This window comes from Sesamum indicum, linkage group LG2 (genome assembly GCF_026168435.1).
Source record: "Sesamum indicum cultivar Baizhima isolate 11 linkage group LG2, ASM2616843v1, whole genome shotgun sequence".
Lineage (NCBI taxonomy): Eukaryota > Viridiplantae > Streptophyta > Magnoliopsida > Lamiales > Pedaliaceae > Sesamum > Sesamum indicum.
The window spans coordinates 2,007,335-2,032,856 of NC_142658.1; the positions used below are offsets into that span (position 1 = coordinate 2,007,335).

At 34.2% G+C, this 25,522-nt stretch overlaps 1 protein-coding gene and 1 long non-coding RNA gene across 7 annotated transcripts; one reads left to right on the forward strand and one right to left on the reverse strand.

The window, feature by feature from the left end:
- Window positions 1–6,276: 6,276 nt before the first annotated feature.
- Window positions 6,277–13,765, reverse strand: LOC105177017 (putative WD repeat-containing protein C2A9.03). 6 transcript variants are annotated; one of them, XM_011100041.3, is made up of 12 exons: window positions 13,520–13,765; window positions 12,961–13,122; window positions 12,688–12,855; window positions 11,579–11,662; window positions 11,204–11,264; window positions 9,547–9,608; window positions 7,806–7,940; window positions 7,616–7,726; window positions 7,388–7,476; window positions 7,189–7,294; window positions 7,015–7,101; window positions 6,277–6,930 (listed from the first exon to the last, which is right to left on the reverse strand). In XM_011100041.3, the coding sequence occupies exons 2-12, from the start codon at window positions 13,111–13,113 to the stop codon at window positions 6,517–6,519; spliced, it is 1,470 nt and encodes a 489-aa protein (XP_011098343.1). In that variant the 5' UTR covers window positions 13,114–13,122; window positions 13,520–13,765; the 3' UTR covers window positions 6,277–6,516. The 6 variants fall into 6 exon arrangements, with proteins under 6 accessions (XP_011098343.1, XP_011098335.1, XP_020547675.1 ...); XM_011100033.3 differs by having other exon boundaries at window positions 11,579–11,665; window positions 13,520–13,764; XM_020692016.2 differs by lacking the exons at window positions 9,547–9,608; window positions 11,204–11,264 and having other exon boundaries at window positions 13,520–13,764.
- A 7,386-nt stretch (window positions 13,766–21,151) lies between these two features.
- On the forward strand, window positions 21,152–22,476 carry LOC148788927 (uncharacterized). Its single transcript, XR_016064099.1, has 2 exons — window positions 21,152–21,940; window positions 22,013–22,476. It is a non-coding gene; the product is annotated as an uncharacterized LOC148788927 (long non-coding RNA).
- The last annotated feature ends 3,046 nt before the right edge of the window (window positions 22,477–25,522 follow it).

Genomic DNA, 25,522 nt, shown 5'->3' on the forward strand with positions numbered 1-25,522 from the left:
AATCCCCCCTCCCCTTTTTTTAGTTGGCTATTGATAGGGATCCCTTCATTGATAAATCTCCAGATAAAGATGGAGATAGTTGGGTGAAGAAGTGGAAACGATACGGACGTGAACGACAAATTTGGAGGTTTATACTCTCTTGAAAGATCTCAGGTTGAAGCTATAGAAAAGGTTCCTTGTGAAGATGGCTTCCAATGCATAAAATCTCTATGATCAGGATTAACTGGAATAAGGATGATGAGGTCAATGATCTATTGTGGGACTTCTTATTGGAGTTTGTTAATATCCCATTGGAAATTAGTCCAAAAATGGTTGACCGGGACATGGGAGAGAGTTTGCTGATTAAGGAGGTTCTGAAGGATGCCTTCAGGGATCACCAGTTATGCCGAAAAGAGGCATCATCAGTCCCTAAACTCCAAAATATGTTGTTTTGCGAAGTTGATCTGATTTGGCAAAGCCTTTTCCAAATATTGGAATCATCTTTGATAGCTTTGGCAACAATAGGGGAGGACTTTTGACAGTATTTATAGTGAATAAAGTTAGCCCACAAAGAAGTATTTTGTCTCAATCTCCATCAAAGTTTGTGGGAGAAAGCTGCAATAACATCTCTTATGTTTCTAATTCCAAGTCCTCTTTCTTCGGTAGAATAACATATATTACGCCACTTTGTCCAGTGAATTTTTCTTTGATTCGATGAGGAGAATTTGGCGAATAGTTGCTCTAGTTCTTGATTGACTCCAATAGGAGGGCTAAGAACTTGCAAAAGGTAAACAGAAATAGTTGATAGAATACTTTTAATCAGTTGTAGCCGCCCTCCATAAGAAAGGAAAAATTCTCCCACCCTATGATCTTCTTTCTAACTTTGTCTAATAATGGAATAAGCAGAACTTTCTTTTTGTTACCTTTGTAGAGCGGGGCTCTAAGATAAGCAATTGATATAGTTTTCATTGAAAAGTCAGTAATGGATTTGATCCTTTGAGCAACTAAATTGTTTTATTTATTTATTTTCGAGGGTGAATGAACATTTAGAGTAACTGATTTGCTAGCGTGATTACCTTCAGACCATTCCAGCAACTACATAAGAGTGGTAAGAACCCTCTATTCACTTCTTGTGAATATATGAAATCGTCTGTATAAGCAAGGTGTGAAATTTTAAGTCTGCAACTTGCTTGATAGTACATTATTGGATTTTTGAGGAAGAGATGATCAAGCCCTCTAGAAAGTACCTTAGTTGCTAAAATAGACAAGGCTGGAGAGATTGGATCCCCTTGTCTAAGGCATTTGGAGGATTTGAAAAAGCCAGAGGGCTCTCCATTAACAAGAACTGTGAACCCAACACTCTTCAATAGCATTTTTTACAAGACGAATGAATCTGTGGTCAAAATCCATTTTATCCAACATTGAGTATAAGACTTCCAATTGACTCTATCATAGGCTTTGGACATATCCAGTTTGATGACAAGATTGTCTTTGTTGTGTCTTTGATCAAGATAGTGGATCATTTCTTAGGCTAAAAGGATGTTATCAGAAATGAGTCTTCTAGGAACGAAACCATTTCAAGAAGGAGAAATGAGATCAGGGAGAAATTGTGCAATTTTCTTATAGAGAAGCTTGGAGATGATTTTCTTTGTCACATTAAAAAGAGAGATGGGTTTGAAATTTGACCAAGATTGAGGAGATTCACTAATAGGAATAACTAAAATTGAAAGAGCCTTGAAACTCCTTGGCATTAGGGTGACACAAAAGAAATCCTTAACAGCATGCTCCACATCCTTAGCAATAATATCCTAGTAGGTTTGGTAGAAGACTGATGAAAAACCATATGAGCCAGCTAAATATCATGGTGAATGGAGCTAAAGATCGATCTACCTATCATTATGATCATCTTGAAGATGAGAAGTCACCCCTCACTAATATTATCGTTAGGCGTAAGTGTTCCTCGTGAATTTGCATTGTTTTGACCACTATCCCGCCTATGCTTTATTTTCAATTTTCCAAGCGGGTTTACTTATTCTCCATACGTTCTGTATTTATTATTTAACTTAAAAAAATTACCACACGAAAGCTAAGGTTTAGGGCAATTTTTTGGTCAAGTTTCATGGAATTTTGAGACAGTTTAAATTTTAGTATTTTCAAATCTATTTTACATAGACTACTATTACAGGTGGAGCTACGAACGATCTACCTATCATTAGAGGAGAATTCAACCCTCACTTCTATCGTTGGGAGGTGTAATCGTTCGTCATGAAATTCCATCCTTTTGTCTATTATCTTGGCTATTCTTTAATTTTTTTCTATTTTTCAAGCGGCTTTACTTATTTTTCATATGTTATGTAGTTATTGTTTAGTTTAGAAAATTTACGACACTAATGCAAGCGTTTACGACTATTCTTGGGTTAAAATTCGTGGAATTTTAAGACAGTCTTAACTTTTGACAATTTGAGGACTATCTTACATAGACTAATGTTACAGGTGGAGTTATGGGATGATTGACCTATCGTTTTGATCATCTTCGAGAGGAGACTTCAACTCTCACTACTTTCATCTGGAGGGACAATATGTTCATTGTGAAATTCCATCGTTTCCACCACTATCCTGGCTATTTTTTATATTTTTCCTACTTCTCAAGCACTTTACTTATTTTTCATATGTTCAGTAGTTATTATTTAACTCAAAAGATTTACTATACTTAATGATAGGTTTAGGGCTATTTTTGGGTCAAATTTTTTGTAATTCTGATACAGTCTTAATTTTAGCAATTTCTAACCCATTTTAGGTAGAATAGTGTTAAGGGTGGAGTTAGGGGACAATCTCCCTATCATTTTGATCATCTTCGAGTGTATAATTCAACGCTCACTTGTCATGAGGGGTAAATTGTTCATCGTTAAATCCAGCATTTTGACCACTATCTTGATCATTCTTTAACTTTTATTTATTTTCAAGCGGGTTTACTTATTTTTCATATGCTCTGTGGTTATTATTTAGCCTAGAAAATTTACCATACTAGGTTCAGTTTGAGGCCTATTTTTACACAGACTTGTGTTATAGGTGTAGTTGTGGGACGATCTACCTATCATTTTGATCGTCTTTGGGTCCTCTCTAATATTTCCATGAGAGGTAACTTTTCGTTGTGGAATTCCATCATCTTATCCACTATCTCGATCATTCTTTAAATTATTTCTATTTCTCAAGCCGGTTTACTTACTTTTCATATATTCTGCAGTTATTATTTAGTTTGAAAAATTTGTCATTCTACTACTAGGGTTTAGAACTTTTTCTGGGTCAAGTATCGACGAATTTTTAGATAGTTCAAATTTCAATAGTTTCATGCCTATTTTACATAGACTAGTGTTATTAGTGGAACTGCGGGACGATCTATCTATCGTTTTGATCATCTTTGAGAGCAGAATTCAACCCTCACCACTATTATCTGAGGGGTAACCATTCACCGTGAATTTCCATCATTTCAACCACTATCCCAGCCAATCTTTAAATTTTTGTATTTTTCAAGTGGCTTTACTTATTTTTCATTTAATTAGTCTTCTCAAAACCCTACAAAGGTTGACTTGCCCAAAGAGTTTGACCTAACCCAACCACTCCTCAGTTTTTTTTGATATTTTTCTATCTCAACTACTTCGACAGCATGAAGTTCTTCTTTTTCTTTGCGGTCGTTATCATAAAACCCTCAACTCTTGCATACTGGAATGCGAGTATTGTCTACAAGCATGATGAGGCCGGAGGCAAGTTTTGCAAGTGTGTCCACCTTTTTTTCCTCTTTTCTTGGCACATGCTTGATTTTCATCTCAAAGAGATTCGATGAGTCTATTAGCATAACTGAAATGTGAAAATAGCTTGGGTTTTTTCACTTTATATAATCCGAAGAGCTTATTGTTCACTAATTTAGAGTCTCCATACACTTTAAGATGCAATTATTTTATGTGAATTGGCATCTCAAGACCAAGGACGAGAGTTTGATATTCAACAACATTGTTGGAGCAATTCTAAATTAGAGTGTAGAAATATGCCAACACTTCTCCATTGGATGGATGGATATGACTCCAGCACCATCTCCTTCTTTGTGTGAAGCACCAACATACATATTCCGAGGAGGGGTGGCTTCAATGACAAGGACATGTTTGTCAAAGAGATCATTAGACAACTCCCACTCAGTAGAGAAAAGGTGATCAGCTAAGAAGTCTGCTAGTAATCCTTTCATGAGCTTTTGAGGAACATATACAATTTCAAATTATTGTAATTGAAGATACCACCCTGCAAACTTATTAGATAGAGCCGGCGTTGAATGACATACTTTAGTACTTTTGACACGAGAGGCAAAGGTGCTTGGAAATATAGATCCGAAAGATGAGAGCCAAACATATCTTTTCAATTGGTGAGTATTTCAACTCGTTAGGAATTATCATTCACCCATGTATACAAAGCACTTTCATCCTCCTTATTGTTTCATGTGCAAGTAGAGCTTGATCTGAACATTCTTGAGCAACTATGTCGAGAATTAATGTTCATCCGAGCATGGGTGCAACCAGCATAGGAGGTTTCATCTAGTAGGATTTTATGCTTCTAAAAGCATTTTGACAAGTTTTATCCCATTCAAATGAATGCCCTTTTTCAAAGATACAACTGAAAGGTTGACATTGTCCAACCAAATTTGGAATGAACCTTCAGAAATATGTCACCTTTTTGCCAGACTCTTAAGTTCGTTAATGTTTCGAGACTCAAGCATCTTCAAGTTCACATCAATCTTGGCTTGTTCAATTTTCATTCCAATATGACGAACAATGAACCCAAGAAATTTTCTCGAGGTGACATGAAATGCACATTTTAGTAGATTTATCTTGAGTTGATATCTCCTTAGTCATTCAAATGTGTTCCTCAAATCTAGGAGATGATCTTATCTCCTTTTGGACTTCACGACAAGGTCGTCGATGTAGAATTCAATATTTTTGTGAAACATATCATCAAATATCCTTTGCATAGCCCTATGATATGTTGCACCAACATTTTTCAAACCAAATGGCATTACCTTGTAGCAGTATATTCCCTTTAGGGTATGAAATGCCATTAGTACTAATGTAGATTGGCCGAGGATTTTAGTATCTCACAATTTGATCTTTTTTAATTCATCAATATAGCCTTAATACCTTCTTCCAGCTCAGGAAAAGTAGCCCCTGCATCATCTTCTTCGACCATATCTTTTTCGCTCAAAGTTATGTGATGTGCTGTTGCAACCTCGTATTCACAATGATCAATTACCTCTTCAATTATTACTGAGATAGTAAGAATCAAATACTTTCCTTATATTCATCTTCATCTTCTTAAGTTCTCGTGAATACTGTAGTTTGCAATTTAACTTTCAAGACTTTGTCACATGATATGATCATATTGGTGCATCGTTTCATGCGGGACGGAGCGAAGCTTTGAAGTACTTGCGGACACAATTATAATTTGAAGTACTTGGTGACACAATTATATCTAACATATATGTATTGGCATTTAGACACAGTTTGATTATTGAGTGCAGAAGTGAAAGATTTTAGAATACTTACCTTCAACCATTAATTCAAATACAAACCTATAGAAGAAAAAAAAAACAAGAAATTGCAAGAAAATTGATGATTGATTCTTCTAAAATCATATACAATTAAACTGATGGTGTTTCCTTACAACGGCAAGATTTCACTAGACCCAAGTCTTTATATCACATTTCAAGAAAATCCAACAAAATGTCAATGTTTTTTCATTGAAAAATGCCTCATATATATATATATTCATCTGGCGATTATTGACCACATACAAAAAAAAAAAAAAAAAAGAAAAGAAAGTTATGCAAAGATAAGCCATAAGCTGGGCTTGTATCATGCGCACATCTGCAGTTAGGAATAAAAGCCCACGCATGATACGCCACGACCGCAGCTTATCAAATGTGCACTAGGGCTTGTCTTATATCAACTCTAATGACGAAATAATACATCAAAATCTCTACTCCATTTTAGTAATTCGCCTCTTATTTTGGCAGGAAAATGTTTTGTTAATCCAAAATGGACAAAATTAGCATATGTATAAGTAAAATACAAGACGAAATACCCTGATAAACTAAAAGTTCGAAAGTGCACTCATAAGTCACTAGGTTGACAACCAACCTTGAAAAAAACAAGGTCGGTCAATAGATTGAGAGATCATGAGAACGAGTCGTCAACAATGACAAAAAAATAAATGAGAATCGCCACAAGATTAACAATTAATGATTAAGAAAGAAAATAAACGAAGCACAAGTATAAACCATATATATTATATATTGGTACTAGCTGTTATAATTTACAAGAGACGCCTATATACTTCTGCAAAATTTCCCCACTTCTCCTTGCAGGAAATCACTCAACAGAGCCTCTCAAAGCAGCTCCAATCTGCATGCAATGCAAACTGATTCTCAACTGATTAGCTTTAACCACCATCAACCAGTTTAACTCCAGAACATGAAATATACACACTGAAAGTTAGCTAAAAGATGCAGTCCAGGTAGTGGTCAAAACGTCTCCGGTTGAACTCCAGTAAGCTGCCATACGTCCTGTCTGAAACACCCACAAACAAGGCCTCAGAATCAGGGCTGAATGAAATTCCAGCTATCTCCCCAAACAGATCAATCTCTTGCCCAGTTGCATAATCAGATTGCGTATCGAACACATGAATGAAGTCAGCTGGTTCTGCCATGGCCATAAATCGGCCATCTGATGTGAACTTTATGGCTCTGATTGCGCCCATTCTTCCTTTGAGCACAGCCAAGGACTCCGACAGGTTCCTTATATCCCACAATCGGCATGTGGTGTCTTGGTTCCCTGTAGCGAGGATCTGACCATCTGGGTGCCACGCGGATGCAAAAGAATAGTCTAAATGTCCCTTTAGGCTGCTGCAGACCTGCACCAAGCGACTGATTAGATCTCAACTTAGTTAGAAAGCATTAGGTAATTGCAGAGGCACCTAATAGCATGACCAACTGACCTTTCCTGATTGTGGGTCAGCGATCAAACATTCTGCACTGTCTCCAAGGACAGCAAGAAACTTTCCATCTGGACTTAACGAAGTATTCTGTAATCAAAGGGCAAAAGGGTGAAATGATTGGATGTTGGCAAGAACAAAGTGAGAATGTTGCATCTTAGAGAGCGTATCACTTACATTTACAGACCATGGGAACGCGAAATGACTTAGGCAAGCAAAATTTTCAGCATCAAAAATCCTGACTTGAGCATCATTGTTTGCTGCAATAACCCTGATCGAACCACTGTCAAGAACATTCATAAATCACCATCAGGTTAAACAAGCTGATTGAAGGATTGAGTAATCACCTTCAGCACATTTGCATTCATTTATTTACCTAGGGTTATATATGTCGACTGAATTGGTAATCGCATTTTCATGCGTAGCTAGTTTTGTACAGAAGGCAACTCCAGGTTGGTTTAGATACTGCAGGGAGACAGAGTGACGCAAACACAAGAATCGTAAAGGTACTTTTAAATCCCTGATTGATTAAATCAATTAACGAAGGGGACGTCGAACATTCAGCCGTTCTCTATTACATTGTAGGGTATCAAAATAATAGTACCTTGCAGATGACCTCTCCTTGGAAGCCACCGGCCACCATTAGATTGTCTTTCACAGTCATGGTGCTTATCTGAACCCTTGAAAGCGTCTGAGCCAAACATCCAGGATGCTTCTGTAGAACAGACGAGTACCCCATAAACCCTCAATAATTCAAAGAGATAAGATAAATTAGTTGGAATAATGAAACTGACCAGGGTTGGTGTGATAGGCTTAGCAACATTAAGTACTTCTTTACCCCTCCGAAGCAGAGAGGACCAATGCATAACGGAGTAGTTTTGCATGAGATATACATCATGTTTTGAGGTCGCCCATAATAAATTCCTCAGCTGAAAGGTAAAGGTTTCCAGTCAACAGGTGCACAATTGTAAGGCATACAACTTAGCTATCAAGAAAACAGCCACAATTTCCAGTAGTTATAGAACAAAGGCAAAAAAACGAAATAATTTTTTAGTCCTGAAAAACAGTCAATACATTGCAGTGGGCAAAGATTCTAAGACAGGCATTACAGATTCTAAAAAACTTATTTTACACCATAAACTAACCTAAGACTTAGTTAGCATATGGCCAAAGTCTTCATATTGTCTTAAGTTGCTATTCACTTAAATTACACAGTAAACCAGTCCATATGACTCTACCTGGGATGTTAAAAGTTGGAGGGAGGAGAAAAGGATCGAAGGGCATTTTACTTGGCCATAGTGAAACAAACGCTACATTAGTCACACCGAACGCATTCCAGCTCAAAGTTTAGCTGCTTTACATATACACTAAACCCTATAGCCATCCAACTGTTCATAATCATTTACTAAGTCACAGTGCAGCAAACAAATAAACATGACTAATAGAACCAGTAACCAGCAATATGATTATTCGAAACCAAACACTGTAACACGTGAAAGTTGCACGACTCAATTGTATCCATACACAAAATTTTCATGTTGCAAACCAAACGTTGTAAGAGTCTAAATGATCAAGGGAGGAAAGGAGGAAGATTGAGATTTGTACTTGCCATCATTCAGCAAAGCGGGATAAAATATGGCATAAAATTGAAATCTCAAGTTAAACAAAGACTCAAATACTAATATTAGATCCACCTTGTGCCATGAATGTAAAGCCTCTCATCACTAAGCCCATCTCCAAGGGCCAGAAAAACGAGATGGCACACAGGCTAGTTCTTCTAATTCGAGAACTTTTAGAACTTCCCTTTTAGTAAGAAAACAAAACAGAACCGGGCTCCATTCGGTTCCATCCTATACCTTCTTCTCCTACCTATGTCTTATCACTTGGAATCACATCCTATCAGACTGGTGGTACTTCTTGCTGAATTAAAAGATTGGTCGAGTCTTTTTCTGTGTCCACCCACCACCCCTGTGTGAGAGTGATTTATATATCAATAGGGAAGCCCCCTAATCAAGAAAACATAGTGATGGAAGTAGCTAAAATCTGAAGCAAGAATGAACAAGGTGGAAGAAAGAGCCAGGAAAAATGTCACGTGAAAGGGCCAGCATCGACACACTTTGCAAAATTGAACAGAGCCAATACAAACTTGTTTAGGCAAATTACAACTACTTTGAACCATAGACAAAGCAGTTATAAACCACAGAACTAGACAATAATGTTGCTTTCTTTCCACATTCCATCACAGTTCATTATGTTACATAAACAGTGAGTGAAATGGACACATCATGATAATTTTGAAACCAAGGTAGACCTAACTAAATTACACACTTCAGATGGCAACGAAATGATTGAATAAATCACACAAGAGCATGTAAGCTGAGAATTCATCAAATTTCATCATTTTGCTTCAAAGCTGTGAATGCATAGAACTTACAAGTGATTGACAAGCATAAAAGAAGATATAAAATTGAGTCCTCAAGACCAACACAGACTATTACTATGCCTCTTTAATTATCGGTTAATCCCCCATCATACCATATGAAACGTGTCCTTATTGCGCCAGCTGCTCAGATAAAACTGCAATCCTGCTTCTATGGCTGAAATAAAGATGAGTAGCATTCCCGTGCCAGTGGTTAAATTCATTGCAATTAAGCAAACAAAATTTTTTTTTGTAGAAAGCATTATGCTCAGTAGAAATAGAAATATCTGGTGAGTGACATTTTGAATGGACTTAGATTATTCTACAGAATAACAAAACAACGAGCAGAATCAGCCTAGAGAAGATGGAAACAGGAACAGATGAGTCATAAAGATGCACAAAGAAAGTATCTTGTCCACTAATACTGCACCAGACAGTAGAACTGAGATCGAGTTAAGAATGATATTCCACACCGCTGATGTAATTCCATTTCATATAAAAACTGCTAGTCCCTAGTGTATTTGTTCCAGTCACCAAAGCTCCAAAGCAGCATGAGATAACTTGCTACATTTAGATACTAATGTTAAACCTTTCTATTCCTTCCTGATAAGGGAAATTATTGTAAAACAAAAAGAAGAAATCTATGGAGAGCCTAGACTCATGCAACTCTCATAAGAATCAGAAAATTTACCAGTTAGAGGGAGTAACAACGATATAGCAAAAGGGAAGGATAATGATTGGAAAATGTAATCTGAAGTAATATGTGCCAATACAGGAAAGGCTACCAGTAAGTTTTATTATATTATTTACTCTAATTATACTCCAAAAGCATCACATTTTGTTAGCTTCAGGTGTAAGCACTTCCTGTACCATAATAGCAAATTAAAACAAGAAACAATTTATGCAGGCACATTAGTCTATGTTACTGTTGATCTTGGTAAATCCAAGTTATAGCTCAACACAGAAACCTCCATTAACATAAATAGGCTTCAGAAACTCTTGGTGGTTTTATAGCGTGGCATTAAATAATCAAGATGGTGCCTCCCAAAAGGATCTTCTAAAGTAATTTTATTCACACAACCCTCTGTCAGTGATCACAATGTGCACAAATAGGATTTGGTGAATACAAGGCCATGTCAATGTAGGTTTCACGTGGGTAGAAAACAAAATATTTCATTAAAGTAAATTTATTTTAAACAACCTAATGTTACTCTAAGGAGAGGCTAATGCCAATGAAATATTTGTTCCACCCCCTAAAAGTTTCGAAAGAACTAAGCTATTAAATTCCTACATTCTTAAGGAAGGAAGCAACAGAAACAAACCTGGCAAAGCCCCCACCATTCAACAGAAAATATGAATATCTGAATTAGTAATGATGTTTGCAATGGAGAACAGCATCATGATTGAGCTGTTGGATTAATGAACAAGAAAATTCACCACTAGATATGCCCATATGAGAACCATCGCAACTTAATGGCCTCTGCCATGCAACATCATATATTTCTGAATAGCACCACCATAAGTTGTGTTGAAATACTAAGTTGACTTAATAGCAAATAGAGGAGGAAGCAGGGAGAGTAAACATAAAGATATCCATTAGCTCCATACCTTACAAGGATAGACACATAGCTAGAGATGTACATGAGTTACTATGCCGTCAAACATCAATAAATAGACAAGACATCTGCAAAACTACATTTTTGTGCCATTTGGATTAAGAAATAGAAGGAATTAAAAACAAAATAAGTTTAGGACTTTGAAGAAAAAACTAACCACAGCATAACTGACATTTTATTGCGTTTGGGATGCCATAAGAGACGCTTGAAGTGGAAAACTAGTCAAACAAATGAATTGGTGGAATTTAAATAGTGAAAAGCCAATTGAGATGCGTTATCTAAAGCCTAAAAGTAGGATTCCCAACTTAGTGCAAGAACATGCTAATCGTCACTGGCATTTAGCAATAAACGCTCAATGAATAAAGCTATGAAAATCTATTCTAATGTGTTCATTTTCAGAGCAACCAAAGATATCTTATAATGCAGAACAAGACTTCAGCTTATGGATGTGCCTTTAAACACCAAAACAACTTTCAACCAATTGTTAATTAATGGCAAAGAAGGGCTTAAACCAGCTGAGTTTTGTCGCTACCTGAAAATGTACTATTGTTGATTTGACAAGCCTTGTGTTGAACTGAAAATGGTAGAAGTTGTGGCCTTTCTCTACATCTTTGCACTTCTGTGATGAAAATTTTAACATCTTAGAAACAAAATAAGCAGGAAAACATGTTATAATAGAAGTAGAGTTACTACAGTAAAAAAAATATTATACAGAAAAACAATTATGGGAAGAACCCAAGATGAACACAATGTACAAGGTATATAGAAAAATGGCCATGAGATTTTATTCATGTGTAAATCACCCTGTAATAAGGTTCTTCTCTTTATTCCTAACTACTCCCAGAAGTTGCATTCCTAGTTAATAATTTGCAAGTCAAATATACCTCATATACAGGGAAAACTGCATTTCTCTCTTTTGATTTCTGAAACTTCTGAATACATACCCCTAATCATGAAATTCCTCCTACCCCCACTGACATACATGACCACCATATTAATCAATTGTCCAAACGGCAAAATCTCATAGAAACCAACCATCATTCAACATAAAACATATAGTGCTGTGTTGCTCCACGAATAGGCAAATTACCCACACATATGGCATCAACTGAAGGAGCACGCTTCAATATAGATATACTTGAACCTCTCAGGTACAAACATGATGAAGTCTAAGGTTGCGAAATGGATAAACCTTTTTAACAAGTTAAATTAATGATCCCAAGACTCAACTGGCTCGATGTAAGGTGCGTTAGACAACATGGACTATGTTGGGGGAAGGAATGCAATTTTCTGAAAATTATGAAATATCTAACACAGTCTGTACATTAACTTCTTCAAACAGTTTAGAAGCTTGTCTACATGCCGTCATAATTCATCATCATTTTATTTCGTCGTTGTACCAAGCCTTTTTGAAAGAACACAAACAAAGTATTGAAAAGCATGCATATGCTATGACATACTCATAAAAAATCATTTTTGCTACAAAAGAAACTTCTTTTTCTCTTTCTTGAGAGTTGAGCACTCAAGTAATATTTAAATGTAATCGTGTCAGCTAGTAGTCAGGTAGACGTGCAGCATTTGATACACGACCGTAAACAACATGACAAATTAAGAATAAAAACAAACAAAAAATGTAATAACCTTATCAAGATCTTTGCGGGACTGAGACAGACTCTCGTAGTTCTTGTATAGCTTCAATCTGGTTTCACGATACTTCTCTCTTGTAAAATTTAGCCTTTCCCATGGAATCCCTTGTATATCCTTGCCATTCTTGGCTTCAACAGCCGATGTATCGCTGTCAGGCTTGCTCTGTTATCAAAATTCCAACCAAAACAAAAAAACACAATACGAATATCAGCTAAACAAAGCAATACACACAAAATATTTTCAGAAAACTCTACTAAATAGGATTACCAGTTCGAAGTCATCTTCAAAATCAGAGTCCAGCTCGTCATCATCCACGGAACCTCTTCCGCTTCCGGGTGAAACGTCTTGGTCCTCGAAATCAGTGACGTCCAAGTAGTCGTCAACGACATACTCAAGCTCGTGGTTTGGAAATTGCTCCATTGATCTTCACTATGAGACAAGAACAGCAGCAACAAAAAGTGTTTAACAAAAAACAAAAAAATAAGAAGAATTATTGTAGGATTTTCTTGAGCTGATCAGAAATCCACGCGGCCAAAAACAGCTTAGACTAAGAAAAAACTGCATGCAGAACCTTCATTTAGCCAAATTAACGTTACAAAAGATTCATTTTCCAAAATTGAATCACCAAAAATCCAACCACGTAATCTCGAATAAAAATCCAAGCAGAATCTAAAATTTAATCTGATAAAAAAGCAAAAAGAAAAGTCATTTACAAACACAAAAGGTCTCAGAAACAAGCAGAAGAATAATTCATACAAAAAAACAAAAAGCATTTCGTCCGTTCATAACACAACAAAAGAGAATCATCAGAAATGCACGAGCTTACATTAAGATTTGTTGTCCAAACGAAGGCCTCCACAATCCAAAAATTTAGGGGGAAAAAACCCGAACCAAAAAACAAAAAAACAGCAGCAGAAGCAGAGTAATCAGATGGAAAATGAGAGTTGATTAATCCTCTTTACGAAATTCTACGACGAGAGAGAACAGATGGAAGAAGGAATATTCCTTTTGGGAAGATGAAAGCAGATAGAGACGATGAATTTAGCCCGTGTTTGCAGAGCAAGAAGAAACGGTAAGGATTTGTCCGGTTCTTATAGTGGAGAAGGTTCTGCTGCGGTCCTTATGTGGGACCCTTAGGCCTTTACCCCTTACAGTGGGACCTACTCAGAATCCATGCCCGGCTCCGGCCATGTGTGGGCTCCATGTCAGATGATTTTTTTTTTCGCCTGGAAATTATTTTCTTATATAAATTTTATAATTAAGAGAATAAAATAGTTATTAAAAATTTAATGCATTTTTAAATTATCCAACGAATTTTTTTATTTTTTTAATATTCAATATTATTATAAATATTTTTTATTATTTAAAAAATTACAAATACTCCCTACTGTTTGTTAAAGTTATGTAATTTTTGGATAGATGTCTGACATTGTTAATTTTATTGTTACTGTATTTCTTAAAAAATAAAAATAAAAATTTTAAAAAATTGAAAGCTGGATAAAAAACTTTAAAAATTTTAAAAAAATTTATTACTTAATCCATAAAAAAATTCCAAAACAATTTAAAAAATTATTAAAATTACAATTTATAGTTTATGAGGGTATTTTGGCCATTCATTATAAAAAATAGATAAAAAAAATCTAATTAAAAAGTATTTGTAATTATGTGAAACCTCAAAAAAAAACCCTTCGTTATTTACCCTTTTTATTTTATTTTGAAATTTTGAGAGTAAACATGAAAAAAAACATATATTTTTCACTATAAAAAAATCAAATAAAAACTTTATGCCACTCCCAAATAATTATTCTCATTCAAATTGAGCTCCAAACAATTACCTATAAAGAAAGTTGTAAGTTAAAAAGTCGAAAAGTATTTGAAAGTAAAAGTGAAAAGTGTCGAAATATTTGAAGTTGGATGTTGGGGCAAAAACATTAGTGTTTATAATTTTATCAATAAATTGCATAAGTTGGTTCGAAATTTATGTTGTAGGAGTTGATTTCACCTCTTCATTTTCAATTTTTTGAATTATAGAGACATGGTGTAAGTTCGTGTATAGCTCAAAATCTCGTTGGACATATAAAATAAAATCAATTTAAACAATTTAAGCTGGATCAAAGGGGTGTTCTCTTTGATATTACGAGTCTTCGGTATTAAAATGCATAAATATATATAACAAATAATATAACATGCATTATAGTGGCTATGGAAAATCGAAAAGGTACAAAAAACCTAACCATGAAATTTACATTTTCGATTAGTGCTCTAATCGGCTACATGTGTTTACTCCTCTCCATTAGAATTTGTCCAACAAAGTATCCAACGTAGGATTATACCCATAACGAATGTCCACACCACTCTGTGGAAACGAGATCTAATCTCACTACTAGATAAGATTAGATCTGTAGAAAAAAATCCGAATCAACAATATGAATTAGTTGTCTTCCTATGATAGGCTAAATAGTTGTCTCCTCCCATAGAGGAAGAAGTATTCAATTATTTATTCGATAAATTAAATGCTTCTATTCCACTTGTTTATCCAAAAATTCTATTAAATCTCTATAATCGAGTGCATTCTACGCCCTAAGGTAGGAAATGAAGTAGAGCAGTGATGTTTGTTGTTGAAGGAGCCAAGTACCTGCGAACCATCAACTGCGGTTGTGTGGTTCGAGGAAGTCCGTAAAATCGAGAACTTGAAATACTTGAGAGCAAGGTAATCTAAACAAGGTATGAATTTATGGAGGTTTAATTTTATATTTAAAGCATGTTGGGCCTTTTTAAGAGCATTAGGATGAACTATTAAACGTTTTCATCAATAATGGTCATGAAATTGGCCGAAGTACCGAATGTACGCAAAATTAAAAGACAAAAAACTAAATCTAATATTGTTAAAATTAAAGAACCAAAAGAAATATAAAACATAAATAGAGGATAAACGATTCTTTTCCTCTAAGATTGAGAGACTAGAAATATCAAATATCAACTTGTTGAAGTTTTTAAATTTAAAATAATTATATAATTAATAGGGTAAATTACAAATGCTTCTTTTGAAGTTTTTTATAATTATAAATATTATTTTATTATTTGAAAAGTTATAAATACCTTTTTAAAAGTAACAAATAATAACAAATATTCTTATAATGGATTGTCATGAAAGATATATTTTTTACGATTATTAACTTTAAAAAGATATTTATAATTATTAAGCCTTTTATCTTATTTTTTTAGTTAAATTAGGGGTTATGGCACGTCGTCTCTACGCGCATATAATAAATAATTATTTACGCTTTAAAATATATTATAAATGAGAATAAGATTATAAACTAACACATCACATTTAATAAATAAATAAAATAAAATTAATTTAGAGATATTACCAACATAAAAAGAATTGGTATTCGTATTAATATAGATAAATAGTATAAATCATCATATGAATGAAAAAAAAAATTAATTAGGATGGTTGAAAATGAATAAAGATATTCTTTATAATTTAAAAATTAATATCACAATATAAGTAACTGCTACTGATAGAGGGATTTTTTTTTATATAATACAGACGTGACAAACGGGCCAACACCCATGAAACATATAGGCTTTCTTTGGATTCCATTCTTCGCATTTTTCGAGACAAGATAAAATACACCGAATATTTATTTTTGTGTTTTTACACCTTATCTGCGTGTTTTTCTGGTTTTCAATTTTACATATATAATATATGTATATTTATATATATAATATAAAACAGACATGATTTGACAATAAACAATAATTTTTATCTCCAAAAAATACAACATTAAACATAAAATATTTATATATATACATATTTATATATAAAAATTATATATAAAAATATATGATTTGATAATGAACAGTGATTTTTGTCTCCCAAATTCCAACATCAAACCTACACCATTTATTTTAAAATATTTTAAATTATCCCAAAACACAAATCCAAACATATCATCTATTTTCAACACACACTAATTTATCTCTATTTATTTTCAAAACACAAAACAAAACACCTAAAACTCAAATCAAAACACAACGATAAAACTTTCCCACCTACTGTCCACATGCCGGATATGCAGACGTCCACGTTTCCTTGGCTGGGCCTGGGAGCTCCAGCCCGATGCATGACCCTCCACGTGGCCCGGTGGGAGTGCTGAGCTTATCAGCACTCATTCTTCCCTTAGAAAATTTGGTGTTTCGAACAACGGCGCTAGTTGCGGCTTATGCTAAGGTAAATATCATATCAAATTTGAGTTGATTAAATGATAAATTACGACCAACTTTTTTTATTTTGATATAATTATAAATAATTTTTTGATATATGAGAAAGGATCTAATATAATTTATTTTCTTGTAATATTATAAATGAGCAAATTACTCCTTTATAAAAAAAAAATTAGCAATTTACCCGCTATATTTTAAAAAATATAAGAAGATAAAATGCTAAATTTTTTTTATAGAGGAGTAATTTACACATTTGAATATCACATGAGGCTAAGTTGCATTTCTCCGATTTGAGAAATTAACAGTACATTTTGATATTTGATGAATTATATAACTTTTGGATAATGATCTAACATTGTTAATTTTGTTCTTGGTATATTTTATTTTATTTTTTAGATAATTTGAAAAATTATAAAAAAAATAAGACCAAGTGAGTGAATTTTTTTGAAGATTATATAAAATAAAATTATCCACTTAGTTTGTAAAAAAAATTCAAAAAATAAGTAAAATTATAAATCGTAGTACAAGAGCTTTTTAGTTATAGTTCAGCGCAGAAATGGATGAAAATCTAATAGAGATAATAAATTGAGCTAGATGTTTAACAACTACTAAAAGGGTAATATTTTAAAAAATGAAAGCTGTATTTATAATTATGTCAAATTTTAGGAAAATTCATTCTGATTTACTCTTAATTATGTTATAAATCTAATACATTTATCGTGCTATCGATGTATACTTCCAAATTCTAAGAAAGTGATAATTAATATAAGGGATAATTACACTCCCCTCTCCTAAAGTTAGGTGTAATTACACATAGACCTGATGTGATTTGAGAAATTACATCTAGTATTCCTGAGGTTTGCTTTCATCTAATAAATAAGTCCCTCCATTAGTCAAAATTCATTGAATTTGTTGAGATTAACAAAAAAAAACTGAATGAAAATTGATATTTACCCTTGATTGAGTGATTACAGACTTATTCCAGGTCAAATAATTTTTTTTCTTAAAATACCCTTATAACAAAGAAGATATACCCCTCATATGCATTAACGCATGAAAACTTATGAGGGTAATTTGATCATAAAAAAATTATTTGACCTACAATAAGTCAATAATAAGGCAATTGGAGGTTAATATAGATTTTTTTCTAATTTCTTTTTTTGATCATAAATTTGGTGAATTTTGACGAGACATATTTGTTAGACAAAATCAAATCTCAGGGATGCTAGATGTTATTTTCCAAACCACAGGGGTCTACGTATAATTACATCAAACCTAAGGGGAGAGGAGTGTAATGATCCCTTAATATAATAAGTTCATGACATTTATTATGAGATTGATTCAATTTAATTAAACTTGATCTATTAAAAAGATGATCGTATCCATTCTTTTATAAATGAGTGATAATAAGATTGAATTGAATGGTAATAATTTTCTGGATTAGGTGGAATTTTCGATTTGGTCCATGTTTGGGTTTCTACTTGCATGCCCAGAAATTGTCAACAGGGTTTTGATTGACTCAGTACCATGATTAGCGGGGATGAGTCATTGCCATATATATATTAGGAGCTTCCAGAATTTTGTACAGAACAATCATAATTATCTATGTACAATCATAATTTTTTTCTTTGAATTATTGACTACTACATAATATTTGTGGTTATATAACAAAATAGGTTTCAAAAAATAAAAATTAGTATATAATTGGAATCGGAATAAGTAATAAATATGGGTGAAAATGTGGGGAAAATATGATAATATATTAACGATTAAAAGATGACGTGCACCATTTGGTAGTTTAATGTTGCAGACCACCAATTATAAATTACAAGTGACTTTTTTATTAGTCTAGCCGTCGTATTATGTTGTCCCTACTTGCATATAATAAATAATATCATATTTAAATATAAATTAATAAATTACGTTTAAAAAAGAAAACAAAAAAACAAAAAGAAAACCAACTTAATTGTCAACACAATAAAAAAATCAATTTCGTAGTATTAAAATAATATGGTGTCACTTTTGTAAAAAAAAAAAAACAGTAATTGCAATCAATTTTTATTATCTAATTACGATAAAATTATCATATTTAAAAATTAGTGCGATGTTGTCGTCGACTGTTGCCTGTGATTGTAGAGGACGTTTTCTTTTTATATTTAAAAATTAATACAATGACATCGTTAAGGATGGTTTATGAATGTGGATAATGTTACATCTCTGGGTTGAGAAGGTAACAAGAGTGATGCATGTATGTATATATAATTAGTAATCCTTAGGAAAACATTCAGCGGGTAGTCCGAAGTCATGTGCACAAATTGATGAGTGACGAGCGGTTGATTGTCCTGTGAGTAGTTTCTCTTTGCCGATGGTATGTAGGTAGGGGGGTGAGCTACAAGCATTGTAATAAATGTTTGTGTAAGGAGATTAGAAACAGAGTTTGCCTCTTGAAATAGAGCTGGAAAGTACTGTTAAACTTAAACTAATCTAACTGCTCCTACCTAACTTAACTGTTAATGAGTTAAACAAGAGAAAACGCTAATCTGAATAACAAAAAAGTAAAACCCAGGTCCTTAGTTAACTAGTGCAACTATGACGAGTAGCAACTTTCACATTTCTGAGAACAACGACTTTACTGCCAAAAACAGCAACTCTATGCTCGTCTTAATCCAGGTCGAAATATGCGACCTTCTCACTTAGGTCCAAGCTCGTTATAATTTGCTCCAGATGTCGTAATGGGCTCTGAGGAAGAAACAAGGACGTAAGGCTCGTCGGGTTCATCCCGACTAAGACCATCCGACGCTTAAACTAGTATGAATTCGAGATAGAAATGTGCGATCAGGAGATATGAATGAGGTGGAAGGCAATAAATGTGTCTTACAATAAGTGCTTCAAATTTGTGTTATTTATAGAGCCTACTTGTACGGAATGGACAGGGCCAGGTGGCATCATCCTGGCGTCCCTTGTCCATAATCGTGCGGTGGGAGAGCGAGCTGCTTATATGGGCACGGGTTTCGGGTGCTGGAGCAGGTAGGGTTTGAAAACCCTACCCAGGTATATGCACGGGAATCCCCTCAGTTTTTTTGGGTATTTTCACTCTAAATAAAGGGCTTTTTTGTCCTTTCTTGGAAGATGAGGTGATACCCTCATCATTACTCCCCACTTCTTCTAGTGCTAGTAATTGCATGAGAAGAAGATGTACAGTCGCTTCCTTACATCTGAACCATCACGTCCATTGGCTCATGTCCACGTGTCATCATCTGGATGACCCTTGTTGGGCGCGCTTCTCAATACTTCTCCCATATAAGTATATGCTCCTTTCAAATTTCACTTTCACCACCTTAGTCATTCACAAGAGCTCGCTGCCTGCAATGTCTTGATCTCGACCGTCGTCCTCAAGATATTCATGTCTTCCCCTAACTCCGACTCTAGTTCTGATTCTAACTCTAGGTCATCTGTGACCTCTCCTCGGTCCAGTAGTGCAGTTCCTATTCCCCCATCTGTTGTACTAGGCCCTTCTAAAATCACTAGGTCGGAACCCAACTTAGAAACATCCATCCAGGAAGAACTCCCTACTCATCCTAAATACCAAGAAATGTTAATGATAAGTCCTTAGGCCAATATTACTAGCATTATAAAAATTCCTATTCATCGCATGAAGGAGAGGTATTTTATCCCCATTAGCTATGAAGTTATTGTTCCTAGGTCTTTTGATCGCATGCATCGTCCTCCTCAGGGTTTTTGCACCTTCTCCGTTTTGCATTTTGAGGCTAGTCTGCTTCTCCCTCTAGCTAACATTCTTCTCAACTTAAACCTTTGTGCTATGCAGTTATCTCCCAATTCCATCAATCATATTATTCGTTTCTTCATAATAATGCGGGTTCATCACTTCGAATCCAATTTTGATAATTTTTGGTCTCTGTATTCCTTTACCACCTCTAAGATGTCAGGCGATAGGGGTTTCTTCTACCTGTCTGCTCGTAAAGATTGTCGATTTTTAGATACCCTAAAATCTAACGTTGGCCCTTAGAGGGAAAGGTTCATCATTGTTCAACCACCTCCTGGCCAAGAATGGCCCTTTCGCTGTGATTGGAGTGTCGATAAATCCGAACTTATAATAAAAGCAGGGGGGCTGGAAAGCGATCAGATTAACAGTCTTACCGCTTATCAGTATAACCCTAAAAAGCTTCTAGAAGAAGAAGTTTTGTGGCTCGCCCGTCCCATTTTAGCATCACTCCGAGTTAGGGGTTCTTTAATGATTTCATTATGCTTGCTCTTCCTCAATTTTGTTCCCCTATCTTACCCGTTTTCAAAATTTCAATTATTTCTACAAATAACGTGACAATGAACTCTCGGATCGCTAATCGACTTCGAGCCCTTTTCAGTAGTTCCGCTACTAGAGTTGCTCCAGCTGCTTTTGGGGTAGATACTTCCGCGACCCTCGATCTTAAGCTTCCATCTCATCCCCACCAGCTCCAATGACGATTGAGGTAGCAAGCGGTGATATTCAAACACGCGACCCAGTTCCCGATCCCCCTGTTAATAGCTTATCTATTAGCGTTGGAGTAGGTGATTCGACTAAGGGGGACTCCCCCACTGCTGGAGAGGTAGATGCGGGGCCTAGTGGTTCCAAAAAACATAAAAAAGGAAACACAAGAATCGGAGTAGGGGTCTTCACATAGTCTAGCAAGAGGAGTAGATCTCGATCAGAGAGACGACTGGCGAAGGAGGCTGCTGCTCGGGCTAAGTACGAAAACCTTCATCTCTTGAAGGAGATAACGACCTGGTGGAAAGAGGCTCGTGAGGATCTAAAGGTGGACAATTATCAACTCGCTGAGGTGGTGATAAATTGGTTCCTGACTAGAACGTCTCCAATCGCAGCTCCGTGCTACTCAATAATGTGGGGCAAGACTCGTGGGAGCTATATAACACTTCTTGTTTGCCTCACAATCAAACTACCCTCTTAAAGACCCCACACACTCGGCTAGAAGAGCATCATGCTCATGTTTTCATGCAGGTAATTTGCATGCTTTTCTTCGTTCAATCTTACTTCGTTCCTAGACCCTAATCTTTTATTATCTTCTGTAAGCTGCTGCTTTCACCCGGAGTCTCTCCATGAAGTGAATTGGGTTCCAACGAAGTTAGATCTTAGTTGATCAGAGACAAAACTCCACCTATTGTAGGATGCAAACTCGAAGTGCGTTGAGGTCTCGTCCCAGCCCCCCTCCTCAAGATGATGATAATGATTAGTAGCAATTTGGTGGATCAAAAGACTCTTTTGACCTTGCAACGACAGTTTTCACGAAAGTCATGTGCAATTCAACCTGCTTCTCTTGGGCTTGTGAGCTTTCGGCGGCAAATTTATTCTGGTCAAAAATAGAGTTGGTCTTACTTTAGTCTTATTTCGGACTCAATGATGATGCAAAGTTTACTAAGACTTGTTTGGGATCCACCTTGATTTGTAATTTATTTCCTTCATTTTTATTTTTAGCTTTGTTTAGGATTCGATATTTTGTAAAGGGAGTAGTACTCCCCGTTTTCTAGTTTAGAAAATTCTCCACCTTATGCTTATATATTGAGATGGAAGAGAACCCCGAAAAATACCCCTACCCTGCTCGGGTAGTTTTTAAATTTTTAATATTTATAAAAGCTATCAATTATATCAAATAATACGTCACAAAATTCAAAATACTATCAAATTTTATAACTACAAAAAAATATAAACTATATATTACTATGTAAAATAGATAATCATTTTCGTTGTACATTAATATCTCTAGATTCTTCCCATCCAAACAAGACCATGATACATCTAAAACGCATTTACGTTGAAATCGCTATTCGTCTCTAATGGTCCTGCAATGTGGATAAGCTCAGGGGGGCTCCCACTAGAGCTAAAGTCGTGAATGGAATTTCTCAAGCCACATGCACATTGCTGTCCCGATTTTGTAGTTATATGGAGGCCAATTTTAGTATATGCCTTCAGATATTTTTCTACAAGAGATTACTTCTGAAAGAGGAACCTCTTGATATGGACAATCGTCATTATATTTAATTGCTCGTAGATAAGATGAGAATGCGACTTTAGGCAGGAAGATATCATGGAAGAATAATAGACGTGCTACCGTTCGGCATTATGGATAGACTTTTTGGAGGAATTTTGAGTCCTTGGTTTGGGAGGCAAATAGATGTCTATTTGGGTAAATTATATTCATATTTTCTTTTTCTTTTAATAAAATTATAAGTACATCTCGTGAGGAGGGCATCGATGTAATTTCTCAGACTCGGGGGGTGTTTGTGTAAGTTTTTTTTCCTTGAAAATGTACTAATATAAAGAGATCATTACATTTCCACTCCTAATCTATGGTCTATTTTAAACACATCATTCTTATCTTTTGAAAAATTACAGTTATATACCACAGACAACATTATTTACACCAAGGTACTCCTATTTTTTAAAATATTATACACGCACCCCTCGAAAACGTCAACATCATTAGACAAATTATCCCTATTTTTTTACCGACATGGATGGTTTCTATAATTATGTAAAAGACAACAATAATTTATATAAATAGACCATCTATCAGAGAGTGTAAAAATTTAAATTATGATTAGAATCTCGATCAGGGGTGTAGCTATAATTTTATAAAAAAATAGACAACTTTTGTGTAATTTTAATTAATTCAAAGAGGTGTCAATATAATTAACCTAGATATTTAACTAAATGGGACGACAGTTTTTTAACTTGAAAATAATAATAATAGGCATTCTAATTCTATACTAATATAAAAAGAAAAATATTTTCACACTCACAAACTAAGATTAATGATACCACCGCACCAACTTTTTTGTAAAGTTAAAAATTCCCTTCATGAGAAAGTGACCAACTCTTTTAACTTTTCAAAGTTTACATTAATTGATAAATTATTTTTTTTCTTGTTTTTTATTAATATAATGTATTCATTTATATATTTTATTCTTATTTATAATATTTTTTAAAGTGTAAAAAATTATTTATTATATACACATAGGAACAACGTGCCACAACGACTAATTTTTCAAGGGAATAAAAAACAAAAGAGCAATATGACGGTGACGAGGGGAGGTAGTGAGATTTTCTTTTTACTAGTTCAGAGATTACGTTGTTATTTATTTATTTATTTTTTTGGGGAGTTTTTGTGTCTATATATTTGTATTTCCACATGAAGGGTAAAGTACAAGTAATCGAGTATATTTTCTTAATTGAATGAGTTTATAAAATATAAAAATAAGATGTTTATAAGCTCTTTTACATTAAATGTAGGACGTTCATGATTTATTTTTAAATTTTTGACAAATACCTTTTTAATTTTAGATTTTTTATATATTAATTTTACTAATAATATCTGATATTTTATTTTATTTAAATACTTCAGAATTAATAATCCAAATAAAATTTAATATCTCATAAATTTTAAAAATATATGTACTTTCACAAAAATCTTTTTAAATAATTTTGAGTGAAAAAGCCTCTCAAATTTATATACAAAAAATTTATACTATGGGACTGTAGTCTGATCAACCCCCTTTTCCGCGGAGAAATTATTAAAAAAATTAACAAATTGCAGTAAAATGCAGATTCTCAAAATTTTGAGTGGTACCGCATTTTTAAAACGTGGTGCCACAATATTTCTAAAAAAGAAAATTTTAATCAGTCACCACGATTCGACTGATTTTATAAAATACATATATATATTTTAATCAGTCACCGGGGTCAGTACCAGTAGTGATTGATTAACTTTTTTTTTTTTTTAGAAAAATTGTGGTATCGAATTTTAAAAACGCATTGCCACTCAAAATTTTACGAATCTTGATTTCACTGCAATTTCTTGGTTTTTTTTTTTTTGGATATTTTAATAAATAATTTCGCCCTTTTCGGCTCCACTTGACACTGATTAATGGGGAACTAAATTCCCATTGGGCTAACATCGTACCAAATATTAGGTCAACAATAAACCTTGAAGATATTTGTTCATAGATGATGATGACAAGACTTGGAAGAAATGACGAGTGCAGATATTTGTTTGGACTTTGGGAAAGAGGATATTTTTGTGTTCACGGATGTTTTTTCTTTCGAACTATGATCGTTTTTGTATTTTACTATTTAAATTCTTTTATTGTTTTAATTTGTTATATTAATTGTACGAGCTCTGTAAATTACCATTTCAGACTATCTTTTGATGGGATTTTTCACTGAAAAATTATCACATTCAACACACACGTGCAAGAATATTGTTCCGTATTTCAAATAATTCACTCATGGGTTGCTAATTTTTAAGTTGAATTTTATTTTTCGTTGTAAGAATATGGCGTATTAATTTGAGATTTTGTGATGGAAATTTATGTATATTTTGCACATACATCGAGTATGCTAAATTACAAATTTTGTACAAAAAAAATTTGTGTTAAGAAAATCATAAACGTTTTTGTTCTGGTTACATATGAAGGATGAAGGCCCAATTCCAACAGTTGATTTGTTATTGAAGTCTGAAGCTGAGCATGAAATCATATGACTTTTGAGTGTGTCCGAAGCTGGGAATGAAACAGTACCCACCGC